Source organism: Brienomyrus brachyistius, chromosome 23 (genome assembly GCF_023856365.1).
Source record: "Brienomyrus brachyistius isolate T26 chromosome 23, BBRACH_0.4, whole genome shotgun sequence".
NCBI classification, from domain to species: Eukaryota; Metazoa; Chordata; class Actinopteri; order Osteoglossiformes; family Mormyridae; genus Brienomyrus; species Brienomyrus brachyistius.
The window spans coordinates 19,174,216-19,191,543 of record NC_064555.1 but is presented as its reverse complement, the minus strand read 5'-3'; the positions used below and the strand labels follow the sequence as shown (position 1 = coordinate 19,191,543).

The 17,328-nt window shown below is 47.3% G+C and overlaps 2 protein-coding genes across 4 annotated transcripts in view; both read left to right on the top strand.

Moving 5' to 3' along the window:
- Positions 1 to 3,409, top strand: part of LOC125719020 (AT-rich interactive domain-containing protein 1A-like) — a 32,679-nt gene extending 29,270 nt beyond the window's left edge. For both annotated transcript variants that reach the window (XM_048993430.1, XM_048993429.1), the window contains exons 19-20: positions 39 to 169; positions 246 to 3,409. In XM_048993430.1, the coding sequence (XP_048849387.1) occupies positions 39 to 169; positions 246 to 2,075 (1,961 nt within the window). In that variant the 3' untranslated portion in view covers positions 2,076 to 3,409. The remainder of the gene's footprint in view (positions 1 to 38; positions 170 to 245) is intronic.
- A 2,737-nt stretch (positions 3,410 to 6,146) lies between these two features.
- LOC125719188 (palmitoyltransferase ZDHHC18-B-like) lies at positions 6,147 to 14,594 on the top strand. Of its 2 annotated transcripts, XR_007385033.1 has the most exons (11): positions 6,147 to 7,407; positions 7,847 to 8,007; positions 8,230 to 8,379; positions 9,214 to 9,351; positions 9,964 to 10,015; positions 10,508 to 10,610; positions 10,727 to 10,839; positions 11,073 to 11,181; positions 11,676 to 11,726; positions 13,068 to 13,241; positions 13,323 to 14,594. XR_007385033.1 is itself a non-coding variant. In XM_048993742.1 (10 exons), the coding sequence occupies exons 1-9, from the start codon at positions 7,175 to 7,177 to the stop codon at positions 11,715 to 11,717; spliced, it is 1,101 nt and encodes a 366-aa protein (XP_048849699.1). In that variant the 5' UTR covers positions 6,147 to 7,174; the 3' UTR covers positions 11,718 to 11,726; positions 13,068 to 14,594. The 2 variants fall into 2 exon arrangements, 1 of the variants encoding a protein (XP_048849699.1); XM_048993742.1 differs by having other exon boundaries at positions 13,068 to 14,594.
- The last annotated feature ends 2,734 nt before the right edge of the window (positions 14,595 to 17,328 follow it).

Genomic DNA, 17,328 nt, shown 5'->3' with positions numbered 1-17,328 from the left:
AAAATTGCCAGCTTCTGATTGCTGACTGTTGTGTGCAGGGACCCCAGAGGCATGGAGAATCATGATGTCACTGAAATCTGGCTTGCTAGCTGAGAGTACCTGGGCCTTGGACACCATCAACATCCTCCTGTATGATGACAGCAGCATTGCTACCTTTAATCTCAACCAGGTGCGTTCTGGAGCCTCTCGAGTGCGTGTGTCTATGTCATGCGAATGACTGACCTCTGATCTTGTCCTGCTCCCAGCTCCCCGGATTCCTGGAGCTGGTAGTGGAGTACTTCCGACGCTGCCTCATCGAGATTTTTGACATCCTGAGAGAGTATGAGGTGGGTGATCCTGGGCAGCGCACCCTCCTAGACCCTGATGCCCTGGACCACGAGGGCTCTGAGGAGGATGTGACTGAGGAGCTGGAGCTGGGCAACCTGGAGGATGAGGGCGAAGAAGATGATGATGAGGAGGAGGAGGAGGAGGAGAAGGATGACGAGGCAGCTGGGAGGCAGCAGCCAGGGGATGTCAAGCAGGAGAAAGATGAGAGGTTGCAGGGTGAGGAGGCCATGGAGGAAGGGCCTTCTGCAAAGGAGCCTGGCTCAACAGCATCTTCCTTAGGACCTTCCAGTCCTCCGGAGAAGCCAAAGCAAGCAAGCAAATTTGACAAGTTTCCTATCAAGTTGGTACGCAAGAAGAATCCCTTTATGGTGGCGCGGTCTGGCAAGCTGGGCCGATGCCAGCAGTTCAACAGTGGGCTGGTGCACTGGAGTGCGGGCGGTGGCGACACCACAGCACATATCCAGACCCACTTCGAGAGCCGTGGTGACCTACTGCACTCCTCCAGGCGGCCCCCCACCCCCACAGTGGCCAAGAACAAACCCCCTGTGGCAGAAGCTGTAATGGATCCCAAGGAGGCTACGTACTCAGAGTCCACCAAGCCAAGCCCCATAGGGGCTGGAGCCAGCACCACAGCCACGGTGGACGACATGCTGTCCTCCCGGGCCGGCTCTGAGGCCCACCGGAACCAGGAGAACGATAAGTTCCTCCTGAGTACGGGCTCAGTCCAGCAGAAGCAGAGTCACATCACTATCTTGGAGGATGAGCCACACAGCCGGGACGAGGAGCCACTGGTGACACTGGTGGACTGGCAGGATGCGCTGGCCCGCCGCTGTGTCTGCGTCTCCAATGTGCTGCGCAGCCTGTCCTTCGTACCCAGCAACGACCTGGAGATGTCCCGGCACCCGGGGCTGCTGCTCATGCTGGGTCGCCTGCTGCTGCTGCACCACCGGCACCCTGAGCGCAGGCAGGCGCCGCTCACCTACGAGAAGGACGAGGACGGGGAGGACGGAGCCCACCCCAAGCTGGACCAGTGGTGGTGGGACTGCCTAGAGCTGCTGCGTGAGAACTGCCTGGTCACACTGGCCAACATCTCCGGCCAGCTGGACCTCTCAGTCTACCCAGAGAGCATCTGCCTGCCTCTGCTGGATGGCCTGCTCCACTGGGCCGTGTGCCCATCGGCCGAGGCCCAGGACCCCTTCCCCACTCTAGGCATGAATGGCTCGCTCTCCCCCCAGAGACTGGTCCTTGAGACCCTCAGCAAGCTCAGCATCCAGGACAACAACGTCGACCTCATTCTGGCTACGCCGCCCTTCAGCCGGTTGGAGAAACTCTACGGCTCGCTGGTGCGGCTGGTGGGTGAGCGCAAGGTGCCTGTGTGCCGTGAAATGGCCGTCGTGCTCCTGGCCAACCTGGCACAGGGAGACAGCCTGGCGGCACGCGCCATCGCCGTGCAGAAGGGCAGCGTGGGAAACCTGCTGGGCTTCCTGGAGGACAGCCTGGCAGCGGCGCAGTTCCAACAGAGCCCTGGCGCACTGCTCCAGAGCCAGGGCGCCCCCTTTGAGCCTAGCAGTGTGGACATGATGCGGCGGGCGGCACGAGCCCTGCACGCCATGGCCCGGCTCGAGGAGAACCGCTCTGAGTTCACGCTGTACGAGTCGCGGCTGCTGGACTTGTCCGTATCGCCGCTCATGAACTCGCTGGTGTCACACGTCATCTGTGACGTGCTCTTTCTGATTGGCCAGTCGTGACCCCAGTGGAAGGGGTAGCTGGGGCTTCAGCCCTCTCATTCCCCCCACCCCCCCACTTTTACTGTCATGTGTGAACGGAGACGGCTATGAGCAGAACTGGCTTTATTTTTTTCCATGTATTATTATTTATGCAAAACACCTCAAATTCCATTGATCTCTCTGTCCCCGCTTCTCACTAAAGGAAGGATGTCACAAAGTAGCTGTGGATTCAGACCTGGATATTTAGAACAGGGAAGATTATTACTGTCTCATGGTTTAAGCAATCGACTTGGAACCAGTAATGTTGGCTTTGGGGAGCGAGCTGCCTATTAGGAAGGACATTTTTAATAAAATACATAAATAAAACCTGCAAAAACCAAACTGTTACCAAAGTTGCTGTCTCGTTTACAGTGAATTTGGGGGATAACTCCTGCAGGCACTCCTGCAGGGGTCATGGGGGGGGGGGGGATTTAAGGTTCATTAATGGAGGCAGAACTGATTCCTGGACTTTGTTGTGGTATGAATTCTGAAACTTGTAAGATCTATATTCTGCCCCTCAGAATCCAGGTAATGGGTTGAGAGCAGATGTGGTTGAATGGGAGGCCTGTACAGAAGACTGTAAGACATTTCTGTACTGTACACCCACACAAGTGTAAGCATACTGTAATAACACTGTTCGACACTGAGAAACATTGGCTCCAAGACAGAACTGTAGTTTTAAAAAAAAAATGTTTTTAGTTAACGTTGATGAGAGAACAAGGCTTTCCTCCCCCCAAAGTATTGTGAACCTACAACACCCTGACCTCTACTCTTCATCCCTCAACTGTATGAACTGTCCCTTATTAAAAGAAAAACACCTCTTTAGGACTGGTTTTCAAACTTTAGATGCAGTCCAGGCTGCAGTGTATATACATTGTTGTACATTACACTCTCGCTTTTTCTCACTTTCTGAAACTCTTCTCCCCCTTTTTTTTTCCTTTTGATGAATAAAAAAGGTTGCACATAAGTCAAAGCCTTGCATCCCGCCCTGCCATGTGCTAACTTGGGCCCTGCCCATCCCCCCAGTGCCCAGCGGGTGGACCGCTGTCCCATAGCCAGCTGCTTCCTCTGGGCGACGAGGCTCAACACCTTTTAGTTCCTCTCCAGACACAAGGAAAAGGTTTCAGCTCATTATTAAGAAACACAATCCCCCCCACCCAGTGAGATAAATTCTGCATATTTGTATTACAGATGATGTAGCTAAAAACTTGATGTAAATTCCTTTTTCCTTTTTGGCTTAATGAATATCATTTATTCAGTATGAAATCTTTATACTATATGTTCCACGTGTTAAGAATAAATGTACATTAAATCTTCGTAAGACGTTTGTGATGTTTTATTAATTTGATATCAGGATGTGCAGTGGAATCTCGCTGATGGGTTAGCAGCTCTCACTTGTATCTTCATTTGGATGGTTTGTTAGAACTTACTGTATTGAAGTGATTGGTTAGAAAGGTTCTGGTCGTAATTGTAGTTTTAAGTGTTGCTTAGGGATTTCTACATCAAATGATTTGATAAAGGGCATAGTGCTTGCTGCTGTAGCTCTGTAGGATTAGTAGAGAGAAAATTATATCAGAAGTCAAATTCAGACATCTCCACAATTTCTAAAAATATTATTTACACGACCTTTCGATGTACCAGAGCTCCACGTTAGGTTATTCAGTGACTGAAAGTTACATTCGCCTGAAAAGTGCCCTGATAATTTTTTTGTAATGCAGATAAGAATCCTGTTTAATGAAGAAGTGTGTCATAAACTGTTTTCTAAATAACCTAAAATCAAAAAACCTTACTAAGTCAGTTAGCATTTCATTTATAATATAACTTGCCCACACTTAAGTATGGGACAAAAATTAAAATGCCTTTCGACGTCATCAAAATCACACGCAGCCTCATTCTGTCAAGGTTAGAAAACAGCCATGCAGTTCACCTTTTTATAGTAAACGTCCTGAAAACTGCTTTCGCCCGTTATTGCATACAGAGATGGTGCGCCGTATCTTCATTTATATTTTAATACTGGATATGTTGTATTCAAAGCGATTTTACCATGCTCCAAATCAATAACAGATTCATGTTATTGAAGTCTAATAACTGTCCTGAAACGTGTTGTACACAGCACTTTTTTACATATATTTTATTTGGATATTGTAAAATGGTTTAGCCTTACTATTTTACACAAATGCAAAAACTGTGGCAACCAGTGGATCTGGGATATAAACTTAATTTAAATGTCACGTATGGATTTCTCAGCAGTTGGAGCATAATGTCTAAAGATGTGTGAATATGGGGTCCAGCAGTTGCTTGGAGGGGGCTTATTATTAATATACGTTAACGATTTTAGCTGTAAAATTACAATAATCCCAGCTTCAGCTTGCGTTACACTGACATCTAGCGGTGCGTCGCTACAAATATTTACGTAACGTGCCGTGGGTAGACAGGGGCCACGTTCGCAAAAGCCGAGCTGCAACCGTGCAACTGTACGGTTTCATTTTTGTAAATTGCTAACGGGAGTTTTTGGCAAATGTGGTTAGTAAACTTATTTCTGTAATTGCAATTTTGAAAATTAATGTTTATATCGTCGTGTGACATTAATGCGATTGCAGGACAAGTCGTAACGAAGATTTAAATACTGCAAATACAGTATTTGAAGGTCAATGCATCGCATAGATTATTGCATTACCGAAAACCATTTGTTGTTGTGCTCTGAATGTTTTCTGAGGCTGCAGTTTTTTTATGTACAGCAGCATAGTGAGTATTATGTTGTGTAGCAGTGACAGGGCCACGTGTCACTACACTGATAAAAATCAAGTTGATGTTACTTTCAATGCACACTGTACAAAATACACATTATTAATCACATCTTCATTTATTACGATTCATCCATTTTCAGTGTCCTGTTGAGGGTCACAGGAGTCTGGAACCTATCCTGCAAGATACAGGTGCAAGGTAGGGAACAACCCAGGATGTGGGGCCAACACATTACAGGGCACACACATACCAGTCACTTACACATACACGGGCAATTTGGTAACTCCAACTAGCCTCAGCATGCTTTTGGAGCATGGAGGGGAAACCCCACGATGACACAAGGAGAACATGCAAAATCCACACTAATGGAACTATGGCAGAGACTTGAACCCAGGTCCCAGAGGCGTGAGGCGACAGGGCTAACCACTGCAACACCGTCCTGCCCTATGACAATTCATTTAAAATGATTGCCTGTGATCATATTTGGAAGACGGGCATATGTTATTTAATTGCTGTGAAGACTGACTTGCTCACGGTTCCATTTTCTGAAGTTATAGGGCTATTAAACCCTTTTCAGAATGATGTTATTTTAAGGGCGTTCAACAAAGAGCAACTAGAACTTCATTGTGAAATGCCATGCGTGATCTGGTGAGGCTCAATGACTATTCTCACACGAAGGTTGCTGAGAGGGAGATTTCACTCATTGACAACTACTGGTACTGATTCATAAAGTTATGTGGAACGAAAAACCTGGAGAGGCTAGAAATAAGCTTTTTGTAGTGTAACGGCGATAAGATTCTTACATTCCCTCAAGTCTGCATTAGACAAAATATCGCTAACACCTGAATTTTAAATATGCAATACTGTGCCAATGTCTCATGAACATGATATATCGCAAAAACTGATCACTTAAAGGTAGTGTTTCAAGTTTCACCCCAAAGCACCGAAGTACCGCAGCTGGTTTGGCACTTTCGGTACTCGACCAGAAGTCAATGAAAAAGGGAAAGTACCGAAAGTATGGTACTTAATTGGTACAGTGGAAAAGCGCTAAAGAATATTTCTACAGGGATTTTCTCAAATTAAATTTAAAATTGATGACAAGCTTAGGAAGAATAATATATATCCATAAAGTTCGATTCTACAATAATAAATCGTACAGCTCATTCATTGGCACAGGTTTGCCTCCTACCTCTTTGGCCCCCAAAGACACACGTCATGGTCGTCGTCATCAGCACGCTCATCTCCCGAAGATCCAATCAGAATCGGAACGGCACACTACACGCCGTAAACGAGATGTGGCTGTCGTAAATCACTGCTCCTATTTCGGCAGCGAATCACCAAGGAGCCTGGACGGCATAGAACCTGCATTGAGCCACCGGCTGTGTTAAGGAGTGCATTGTCCCTTGGAGGTTTTCACAAAGACCTCACCAACAATTGTGAAGGCCAGCTAGTTAACTAGCTAGTATTTTGCTGTTTTTTTTAAATAAATACAGCCAGGGCAGAAAACGATCCAGCTAGATACTGCTTACGTATGTGCAGAGAGTACTTAGTGGGGAAGCTAAATGATCGCAGTGGAGCACATTTACTACCTATATGATCTGGAATCATCGAACGATACTAGCTAGCAGGCTGGCTATGCTGTAGTGGGAAACTAGCTGGATGTTAGCTGCTTCTGCAGTCAGGCGAATAACCGCAGACCTGTTCGTTTTGTTAGGCAGGACTTATGTTTGTTTTTGTGCTGATTCACCACATTATTCAGGATATATGTGTTCCGGTAGGGCTTAGGCAGCCGTTCGAGGTGGGAGATGTTATCGGGTCGCTGTGGGTGTCCCTCTAATGAGGAGTAAGGTGACCAATCCAACCGGCGCCTCCCGGAACCGGCAGCCCGCTGGCTAGTAAACAAAGCTGAGGCTGCTCTGGGGCCGGGTAGCGTGAGCTAGCAATTTCCTCAATGACTTTATACGTAGACATGGTAACGACTCACGTTACCAGACTTTATTTTTTAAATAAATAGGCTTTGTTAATGCAGATAGGTTTTCAGAAAGCGTAATCATTTGGTTACAACTGCCTCTGCAGCTAGTTAAACTGGTTAATTGCTTCATGTAGCCTGGACACGTCATTGCTATTATCCGTGTTTACCTTAACGATCAGTATTAATTGTGAGAACCAGTCCCGTCTGGCTTGGGACCTAGATGTAGTTTCTTTTGATCAATAAATGAGTAACTTCGGAAACTGAGCGTGCTGCGCTTTAGCCGATCTGCGGACGTCCAGCATCCAGCGGCGCGTGTGTGAGCGACTAAGCGCACTTGACTGGGACAAACAAATATATTTAGACGATGAAAAACTGCGAATATCGGCAAATCGACCCGCAAGCCCTGTCGACACCGACACCACCGCCGACTCAATGCGCCGAGAAGAAACCGAAACGAGTCCGCAGGAAATGGGAAGTTTTCCCGGGAAAGAACCGCTTTTTCTGCGACGGCCGTATCATGATCGCCCGGCAGAGTGGCGTCCTCCCCTTGACGCTTCTCCTTATCCTATTCACTAGTAGCTTGTTCTTCATCTTTGAGTAAGTGCTGCCATTACCACGCGCTCATTCGGCTCGCTTTCATTCCGTCGTTAATCTGGGGCCAGTGCCGGTCCGGGAGTAACGTGCTTCACCTCGGCTGCTGGTACCTGCATACACATAGTGTGAGGGCGACTAGTAAAATACCAAACTAAGTATGTGCTCATCCTGTTATACGGGGTTTTGATCTTTCAAACTAAACGCTCAAGTATTTTGTATTAATACCTGGAGGTAACTATGGCGCCCAGTGTGTTTCCCTTTAGAACCAAAACCAGACTCGACCTGTAAAGCTTTTTGAACACATTAGCTTTTGAAGTAGCTGCTTTTGTATGCGGGTTAAGGAGTGCCAGCAAAGCTGTACCGGCAAGTGTGCATTCATTCATTTAGAGCAACATTAGATGGCTCTCGAATCAAGCGTCTTCCCTCTTGGCCCCGCCCCCAGCTGCCCCTTCCTGGTGAAGCACGTGACCAGCTGCATCCCTGTGATTGGAGGAGTTCTCTTCACCTTTGTGGTCATCTCCCTCCTCCAGACCAGCTTCAGTGACCCCGGCATCCTTCCCAGGGCCACGCCGGACGAGGCAGCCGACATCGAGAAGCAGATAGGTGAGCACCTTATCGGAAATCCTTTCTTTCCCTGCTCAGGTGGACAGATCTACACAGCTGTAGTGCAGAGTCTGGGTGTTGGTCAGTTGCATTGGTTATGAATTACCTTGGGAGGGATTCAGACATGGTTTATTTGAGTAGCTCTGCTGTTCGCTTTCTGAACCCGTCTCCCTTCCTTTCTTGACCTGACTTCTCTCCTTTTTTTTTGTCTTGTATCTATAGACAATTCCAGTTCCTCCAGTTACCGTCCACCACCTCGAGTTCGGGAGGTTCTCATCAACCAGCAGGTGGTCAAGCTGAAGTACTGCTTCACCTGCAAGATGTTCCGGCCTCCACGGACCTCTCACTGCAGCCTGTGTGACAACTGTGTGGGTGAGGAGGGGAGTGGTTTGGGAATCTTCTTACTGTAAAAGCTTTGATAGTGTACCCTCACCTCTGCCAGTATTTCTTTCCACGCCACATATTTTGCTCTGTACTGATTTTGCTTTCTTGCACATTTGTTGGGTAGCTATGTTATTGTCTTCCTGGGCAATTTTAAGACTGGTCTGCCTCTGCAGACTCTTGATTTTGACTCAATGTATTTGGCAGATCTTTTCTTCAACCTTCACCAGACCTTTGTATTGGATAAGGTCTGGAACATATTTCATTTTGAGGCAAATCCCTCAAAACTGAAGCAATGCCGATTTAGTGGCAGTAAAGGGATGGTTGACTTGACACTTGACATTGAACATCATATGGATAAAAATCTATGTGTTTTTCGTTTTGAAACGCATCATACCAACACTGAAGCAGTGTCACTTAGTGGTGGCACGTGAAAGGACAGGCACAGACACGGATCTGGCAATCCCGAGTACACTGAAACAAGGCACTCAAAGTTGGACTTTAATGATGATTTTTTTTGGAGAGGTGGGTAGAGTCTGTAGAGGTTGGGGGTTGATTAAGGATTGGGGATTAGGTGTGGTCGGGGGGATGATTGGTTGTTCGGGGAATACACTAGTCATTCTGACAGCATCTAATTTTCTTTGGCGTAGTCTTTTTTCTCTCTCAGCTCTGAAGGATGATAAACAAACTCAAAGCAGCGTTCTCATAATTTCCTGTCACAAGAATCTGTTTTTTAACCCTATTTGTATCCTATATTCAAGTGCTTAATATTATTAGGTGAAGTGGGTCACTATTGGTAGTGTCTCTGACCTTTTCTCGGCCCAGAGCGGTTTGACCATCACTGTCCCTGGGTGGGAAACTGTGTTGGCCGGCGGAACTACCGCTTCTTCTACACCTTCATCGTGTCGCTGTCCTTCCTAACGGCCTTCGTCCTCGGCTGTGTGACCACACACCTGGCCTTGCGTAAGTATCCGCTTTCACTCTGGTTCTTCGGTCCTCTGCTTATATGCCTTGTTTTGCTATCGTGAGCCCACTTTGGGAATCTTTTGGGTGCTGTTTCGTGCTGGTTCAGCCAGTCCAGGTCCAGCGGCTCTGCTGGCTGGGCTTATTTGAAGAGTCGTCCTCTTTCACTGTCTTTCCTGCTGCACTTAGGAGTGACACTGATAACTGTTGTTCCTGGCAGCCAGCGGCCTGTGTGCCAGCTCAGGGCTCTGCATTATGAATGATGTGCGGATGCTGCCAGGCCCAGTGGCTGCTGGGATTCCTGCTGGAGTCCTAGGAGGTTTCCCTAAAGAAGCTGTTTAATTACTGCTCTCAGCCTTCAGTGAAGATCTAATTATTACAGAGGCAATAAGGAGTAGCCTTCAGAGGCAGGTGTTCTCTGGGGTACCAGTAGACCTTTTTGGCCAAGTTTCCACAGAGTGCCTATGTAGGCGTTCTGCACAGTGCTGACATATTCTAGATGCCCCTTCTAATGTGAGCCCAGCTGCATGATCATTTATTAGCCACCCAGCTCCACATGATGCCCCACTGTCTTTCAGAGTTTCGTGACTAACGTGCATCTTCCTGCCTCAGGTTCCCAGGGTGGAAAAGGTGTGATCTCTGCCCTCCAGGAGAGCCCAGCCAGATATCCTTCATACCCACAGTTTGTGCCAGTTGCTGCCTGGGGCCTGAGGCAGGATGGCAGTCCACACCTTACAGACAGACAAACACACACACTCATGTTTACTGTCAAATCTTTGTGGGGGCCTTCCATCCATGGACTTAACCCTAACTTTGGCAATCTTAACCCCTACCCAGCCCTAACCTTAACCATAAGGAACCAAACAAAATAAGACTTTTGATGTCATTAATTACAGCCATAGATTTTTATTAAATTGGGTTTCCCTTTGTGGGGACTGGAAAAAATGTCCCCACAAGGTCAATATAACCAGGTTTTTAATCACATCGTGAGGTCTGTCATATTTTTATACACACATAGCTGGATGTGTGATGGCCACAGTGCTAATCTCTGAGCCACCGTGCTTGCATGCATATATACGTAAAACTGGTCTAAATGGTGGTTGATGATGATGGTGATGCCAAAGCATTCCACAGTCCTTAATGCCTTCTGCTCTACTGCCCTGGAGCTGGTTGTGTGCTTCTTCTCTGTCTGGTCTATTCTGGGCCTTTCAGGGTTCCATACCTACCTTGTGGCCTCTAATCTCACCACCAATGAAGATGTGAGTATTACCAGATATCCCAAGATGTGTAATATTTGGTGCTTCTGATTCAGCACACCTGGCACTCGCATGTGTCTGCCTTTCTCCATTTGTGCATGTCTGGTTCCCACATGCAGATAAAAGGATCCTGGTCAGGGAACAGTGGACTCCAGAGTGCTGGGAATCCCTACAGCTACAATAGCATCTTCACCAACTGCTGTGCCGTGCTCTGCGGGCCCATTCCTCCCAGGTGATGGTCGCTCTCTTCAGCTGCTGTGCCCCCTTCAGCCATGTGCTTCCTATCCAGTTTGTATGGTTACGCCAGCAGCTCTTTTGCAGAGCAGTTAATATGGGTGCCAGCTCTGGATGTAGTCCTCCAAAGCAGATGGGGGTGGCGCGCGTCTGTCTGCTTGTGCCCCCAGGAGGAAGTGATGCTCCCTCCCCCTAAGGTTGCCCTGCTCTTGTGTTTTATGGCTGCCGCAGCTTGATTGACAGGAGGGGGTTACTGCCTGCAGAGGATTCACCTGCAGCAGCTCCTGCCCCCCCAGAGATTGAGCTCCTTGGCTTTGGAGCCAAAACCGACATCAGTATGGTAAGGTGTGACTTCCTTCTCCTCATTAGAATGTCCCTCATCTGCTCTCCTTTTCTCAGCCTGCCTGCTGCGTCACATAACTGCTTAACCGTGTGTTTCTTTCGCTCTCTCCCTCTGTGTCCCTGTCTCTCTTTGTAACTCTATCTTCCTCCACTCCTGTCTCTAATTTACTCACTCTCACACCTTCTCCCAGGTCTTCACTCCATGACGTTTTCAGGTGTAGAGTACATCTCTGCTCTTTCACTGTGAAATGATCTTATTTCAGGCTAATGTTGAATGTTAGGTTAGTAGTAAATGTTTTCAGTCAGACTGTTTAAATTGCTGATATTAAATTCAAATGGTAACTTCATTGCCTGTACTTCAGATCTGAAGACTTTAGAAAGCATATATATTGAGTTATGTCTAAATTAATTTGGAAAAACACTTGTAGGAACTCCAGGGGCAGCTGTCTGTGCTGATCTTGCATTAAGGACTAACCTGTCACCCTCCAACAGGAGGACAGTTGTCAGGATTTTGCTGTATCTTGCACTGGATGAGTTCAGCAGGTAAGAGCCTTGAGTAACTTAGAGTAAACCAGCATGACTTGACTTATTGCTACCTCAGCAGGCCCCACTAATGGCACCTTCCCACTGACATACAGAAACCGAGCCGTACGGTGAAGAGACACTAGTTACAGCACTAGAGTCCAGCTTGTTTCGGTTTTCCACTGCAGTTATCCACTAGCATATTCTTGAGAATAGTTAGCGTGTGTAAATTTGCATTACAAATCCATTCTGTTCAACTGTTCTATGGTACTTTTTTAGGTATGAGGCTGGAAATTCAGAAGTTCAGAATGATTCGGAATTCATTAATACATCACAATGTGTGATACTAGTAACAATGAAAACTGTATAGAATATACAGTCTTTCCTTCAGACAATTCATGCGCAGAACACCGGTACCTCCGTGCTTTTCGACCAATCAGGTGGTGGTGACCGACAGCTTGGTTTGGTCACGCTTTTGGCCCTGTTAGTGATGCTTTGTCAGCGTTGCTCAGGTATGGCTGAAATACGGAGCCGAAATCGGGAGTTCGCGGTACACCTGTGTTTGGTGGCAGAGGAAAAGTTCCGTTTTAAAGTATTTCAGTCCACAGACCCTAACAGTGGTCTACAAATGGAAATCGTTTTGCAGTACCTTCATGTGGGTGTCCTTCAAAGTAAAACAATAAACCACAGAGAAATGAGAAACCAGCTTTCATTCAAGATGCCGATATATCGGCAGTGGTGAGACGTGACATTCTGCTGCCGCCTGTGCAGTTCTTGTTGACTGCAGGGTCATGGCCAGCTTAGAAATCCTTAGCGAGTCTGTCACCTTTTCTTCTTGGCATTCACAAGTTTCAGTGCATGTACCATTAAAAGTAAATGTTTTACATAGGTGTTCATATTCCTGTTTGAGGCAAAGATTAGTTTTTGCACAAAATTAAATGTTTGTTTCCTGTCTTCCTTAAATCCAGTTTTTTTGGGGGGAGGGGTATGGTTTTGTTCAGAATTTCTTTTGGCGGTGTTTTGGTTAATTATAAGGGCGTTTATATTTTGGGGAGAAACCTGATTTAAATGATGTAGAAATTTAGCCCCCAGTTTGACAGCTCCCCCAGCAGCTGCTGTGATTGGCAGTAGTGACCTGGTCACCTTCACAGAGCAGCAACTTCGTCTTGCAGTTTGCGGTAACGACCTGCCAGCTCCTCTGTGCGGTTCAGTAGAACCGTTGGTGCCAGTTACTGCACAACCATTCTGTTTAAGATGGTGTTACTTTATACCCTGCATGTTCCCTGAGAACCTGTTAAGTGTTGCTGCCGATTAAACATTTATGACTGTACGTGTGTGTTATTTTTTTTCCTCTTCTTAAAGACCCGTGTTTGCTGCACTCTGTGGTATACCTGCTGCTCCCTCCAGCACCCTCAGCCCAAGGTGGAGACCCTGGGTGCTCCTTTCGAATGTGGGAATCTTCTCAGGATTACTTGCATAATGGACAGCAGATATTGCCAAAATACAGATTGCACACTTTTGGAACGGGACCAGCATGTGAGTGGGGGAACACGGGGCATTTTCGCAGTGCCCATGACCTGAACTGTGGCTCTCTAAAGCCCTGTCTTTGTGTCTCAGACCTTGTTCTACTAAAGGGACGTGTCATGTTAGCTTTGACTCATCTCCGGACAAGAACAGCTCATCTCCGATCTGGACCTCCAAGTGCTTTTGGGCCCCATCCTCCCAGCAATAACCCAGCAAGCAGGCCCAAACCAGCACCCGGAGTCAGTGAGCAGGTGGAAATGAGCAGAGTCTTTTGCAAGCTGCAATGCTTTATTTTGGAAAGTTACCAACTCACCAGATCTCCAGGACTGGATGGTTCAGCATTACAGTCACTTCCAGGACGGAAAGGACAGACTTGATTACCATCTGAACCACATTTATGGTCTGTGAATCGAGGTAAAACAAGGATTCTCATCAAAGGATCTGTTCACACCCCTTGAATCACATCAGGGATTGTGATAAATTATTGGCCATAATCAACAAGAGCACAGGAGAAGAGCGGATTATTTGTTCTGTGGTGTCCTGAGCTGTAGAGCTTTTAGAAATCCAGCTGAGATCTGACATCCTCCATGGAAGGTCAGGTATCTGTCTGGCCTACTAGCTCATGTGATAAAATAGCAGTGAAAGGGCAGCCCAGCCTTTCTCATGGTGACGTTATCCCGGCTGCAGCTTCCCTGGTGGACCTCTTGCAACATCTACCTTCCCTTGACCCTTCAGTGCTTTGCATTTGGACCTATCTCTGGGATCCGGGTCCCTCACTGGGCCTAGTTTGCCTTTTGAAAACAAGGAAACAGGGATTGTAATACTTGATATTTATTACAAGGCTATTTGCCATAATGTGGGTGCAAAGTCTTATTGCGGTCTTTGCAGGTTCCCTGTATGTTTGGCAGGTTTGGTTCCTCATGCAGACTTTGTGTAACCTGAGTGAATGAATGAATGAATGATTGATACAACCAGTTTTCTTCTGCCAGTGAGTGTTCCTCTTACTTTTTGTTGCCAACTGCAGAACTTGCACAGAACCATGTAAACCAGGTAACACTGGTCGCCTTCACCCCAGAAGCCCTTACATCCATGTCACGGACCGTGGTACCATAACGTCGGTGCTGGAGAGGTGGCCCCGCACATACCTATTCAGTATGAGGCCGGACTGTAGGCTCACCTCTTCCGGCTCTTTGGAGGTTCTTGTTAGCAGATGTGTTGAAAAATTGTTCCCAAAATCCATTGTGAAAACTGGTGAGCAGGATTGACTAAACTTGCTAGTGCTTGTTGTTAATTTCCTTTTTGTTTCCTAAGGGCTTGTTAATTCCAGTGTTAAATAAACAAACGAACATGATATTCTTTTGCTTATCTAGCTCCCAGTGTTGTCATCTTTGCCCACATTAGCAAAAACAAACCTCTGGAATCAGGGAGGCTAGTTGGACATTTGTGGACATTGTTTGCTGTTCCAGACCTTTCAGACTCATTAACTGCAATACTGCTACTATTTTGAGAACCAATCTTAGACCAAACAGGCAAAGCACGACGTTGTCTGGGTACCTGAGTGCCACATCGCTTACCAGCCGGGTTGTTAAACAATCTTTTCATATCAGTCTGACAAAAATAGGACTACGTTAGGTTATGGTTTTGTTTAGCTTTCCTGCAATAGTGATATTCAATTAATACTCAAGGTTTGCTTCTGGTGTGGTGATAGTTTTGATTTCCAGTAGAGGGCAGTAAAGTGGCATCTTAGCTCTCAGAGAATATTCCTGCACATTCAGTCACCAGGAAAATGAACTAACAGAAGGATCCCAAACTATTTACTTAAATCATCTGCTTGGCTGTTTCATCTTAAATATTGTTTTACAGGATTAGGATGATATGAGGGTTGCTTTGCGGGATATTTGATTTCAGAAATATTCAGTCTTTGTGGAAAAAAAAAGATCAAGTCAATATTCGAATGAAAAGCAGCCCTACTAAAGTACTGCACTGACTGCAGGAAAGAGCCTCTGCGAAGGGCCTTGGTATTGCCAAGGATTCAGAATAAAGCAAATAAGTGAAACGGCACAGGAGGATATGAGCATTGCAGTCTCTGACTGTTCTCTCACTTAAGCCAGAGCAGGGGTCACCAGTATGGTGCCTGCAGGCACCAGGTTGCCCCCAAGCAGCACATGAGTCGCCCACTGACCTGTTCTAAAAACAGCACAACTCACCAGTGAGCAGCGTCTAAAAGTTCATTTTATTCTGTTGCTATTCTACCTTAATCACACTTGCATTTATATAGATTTGAAAATGACAATATCCTAAAAAAAAGCATTTAAAACATGTTTATTATACTGAGCAAATTTGTTATTTAATAAGAGTGTATCAAACTGGTAGCCTTTCGTATGGCTCAGTACCTGTGAAGTAGTTCTCAGTTTCAAAAAGGTTGGTGACCTCTAAGCCACAACAAGTTACAGAGTGTTACAGTCTCTGAGTGTCCTCTCATGTAAGGCAGAACCACAGGGTGCCCCCCCCCCCAGGCATGCACAGAACCACAGGGCATAACCAGTTGCATAGAAGCTATGGTCCTCTTCACAATAAATTCTGTGCAAAATGTATCTTTAGTAAGAAGGAACAGAAACTACGCTTATACTGTGTGTTAATATTGGTTTGTATTTCCATAATCCATAGACCCTGCCAGATTTAATTCTGCTGTGATCTTTTTGGCAAATAATATGTTTAATGAATCTGAGGCTAGAGGAGGTTCTGCCTTGGAAAATATCAATAGATTTAACTGCTAAGTAAAGTTCCTGAGGAGTTAAAGTATCAGCATTTTCCAAGGGGATGCCTGTGGAGAGGGAACCCTGCCCATCCCAGGATGCCTGTGGAGGGGGAACCCCGCCCATTCAGGATGCCTGTGGAGGAGTAACCCCGCCCCACTCCTGGATGCCTGTGGAGGGGGAACCCTGCTCATCCCAGGATGCCTGTGGAGGGGGAACCCCGCCCATTCAGGATGCCTGTGGAGGAGTAACCCCGCCCCACTCCTGGATGCCTGTGGAGGGGGAACCCCGCTCATCCCAGGATGCCTGTGGAGGGGGAACCCCGCCCATTCAGGATGCCTGTGGAGGAGTAACCCCGCCCCACTCCTGGATGCCTGTGGAGGGGGAACCCTGCTCATCCCAGGATGCCTGTGGAGGGGGAACCCCGCCCATTCAGGATGCCTGTGGAGGAGTAACCCCGCCCCACTCCTGGATGCCTGTGGAGGGGGAACCCTGCTCATCCCAGGATGCTGTGGAGGGGGAACCCCGCCCATTCAGGATGCCTGTGGAGGAGTAACCCCGCCCCACTCCTGGATGCCTGTGGAGGGGGAACCCTGCTCATCCCAGGATGCCTGTGGAGGGGGAACCCCGCCCATTCAGGATGCCTGTGGAGGAGTAACCCCGCCCCACTCCTGGATGCCTGTGGAGGGGGAACCCTGCTCATCCCAGGATGCCTGTGGAGGGGGAACCCCGCCCATCCCTGGATGCCTGCAGCTTTTTCTGGCCCCTCACATAGACCAGTATTTTGCCTGCATAGAAACTTCCAAACTGAGATCCATAATGATGACACAGCAGCTCAGAAGGTACATTAAATGTGTTACATTCGTTGATGCCTGATAGCAAAGGTCGTAGGAAACTTCAAAACAGAGCTGATTGCCCATGGAAGCTTGGCAGCCAAGATCACAGTAACTTCAGACCCAGTGCTGCTGGCTTTAGGTTTCAGGATTATGTCAGATCCACTGGTGAGATGCACTTTGCTGCCTGAGCATTCTGCCTACTGCCTGATCCTTCCCCCTCAGCAGGCCTGCCAAGCTACCAGCCTTTGAGGCTGTTATTCTGCAAACCTGGCACTTATTGCAGAAATATGCTGCCCTGCCAGTAGGAGGCACTGCTGAGAGTGATATTTGTTCCTACCCACACGAAGGACTGTCTGTTCCGCTTACTGTCTGTTGCCCCACTCCCCCAATTTTCAAGCAGATTGCTGGAGGGTTTCCCCTCCTCTTGTAAAGAGTCAGCAGCAGCCAGGGTGGCGTGTAGATGGAAAGGCTGACAGTGGCTGGCTGGGCAGAGGCCCTGAATCACCC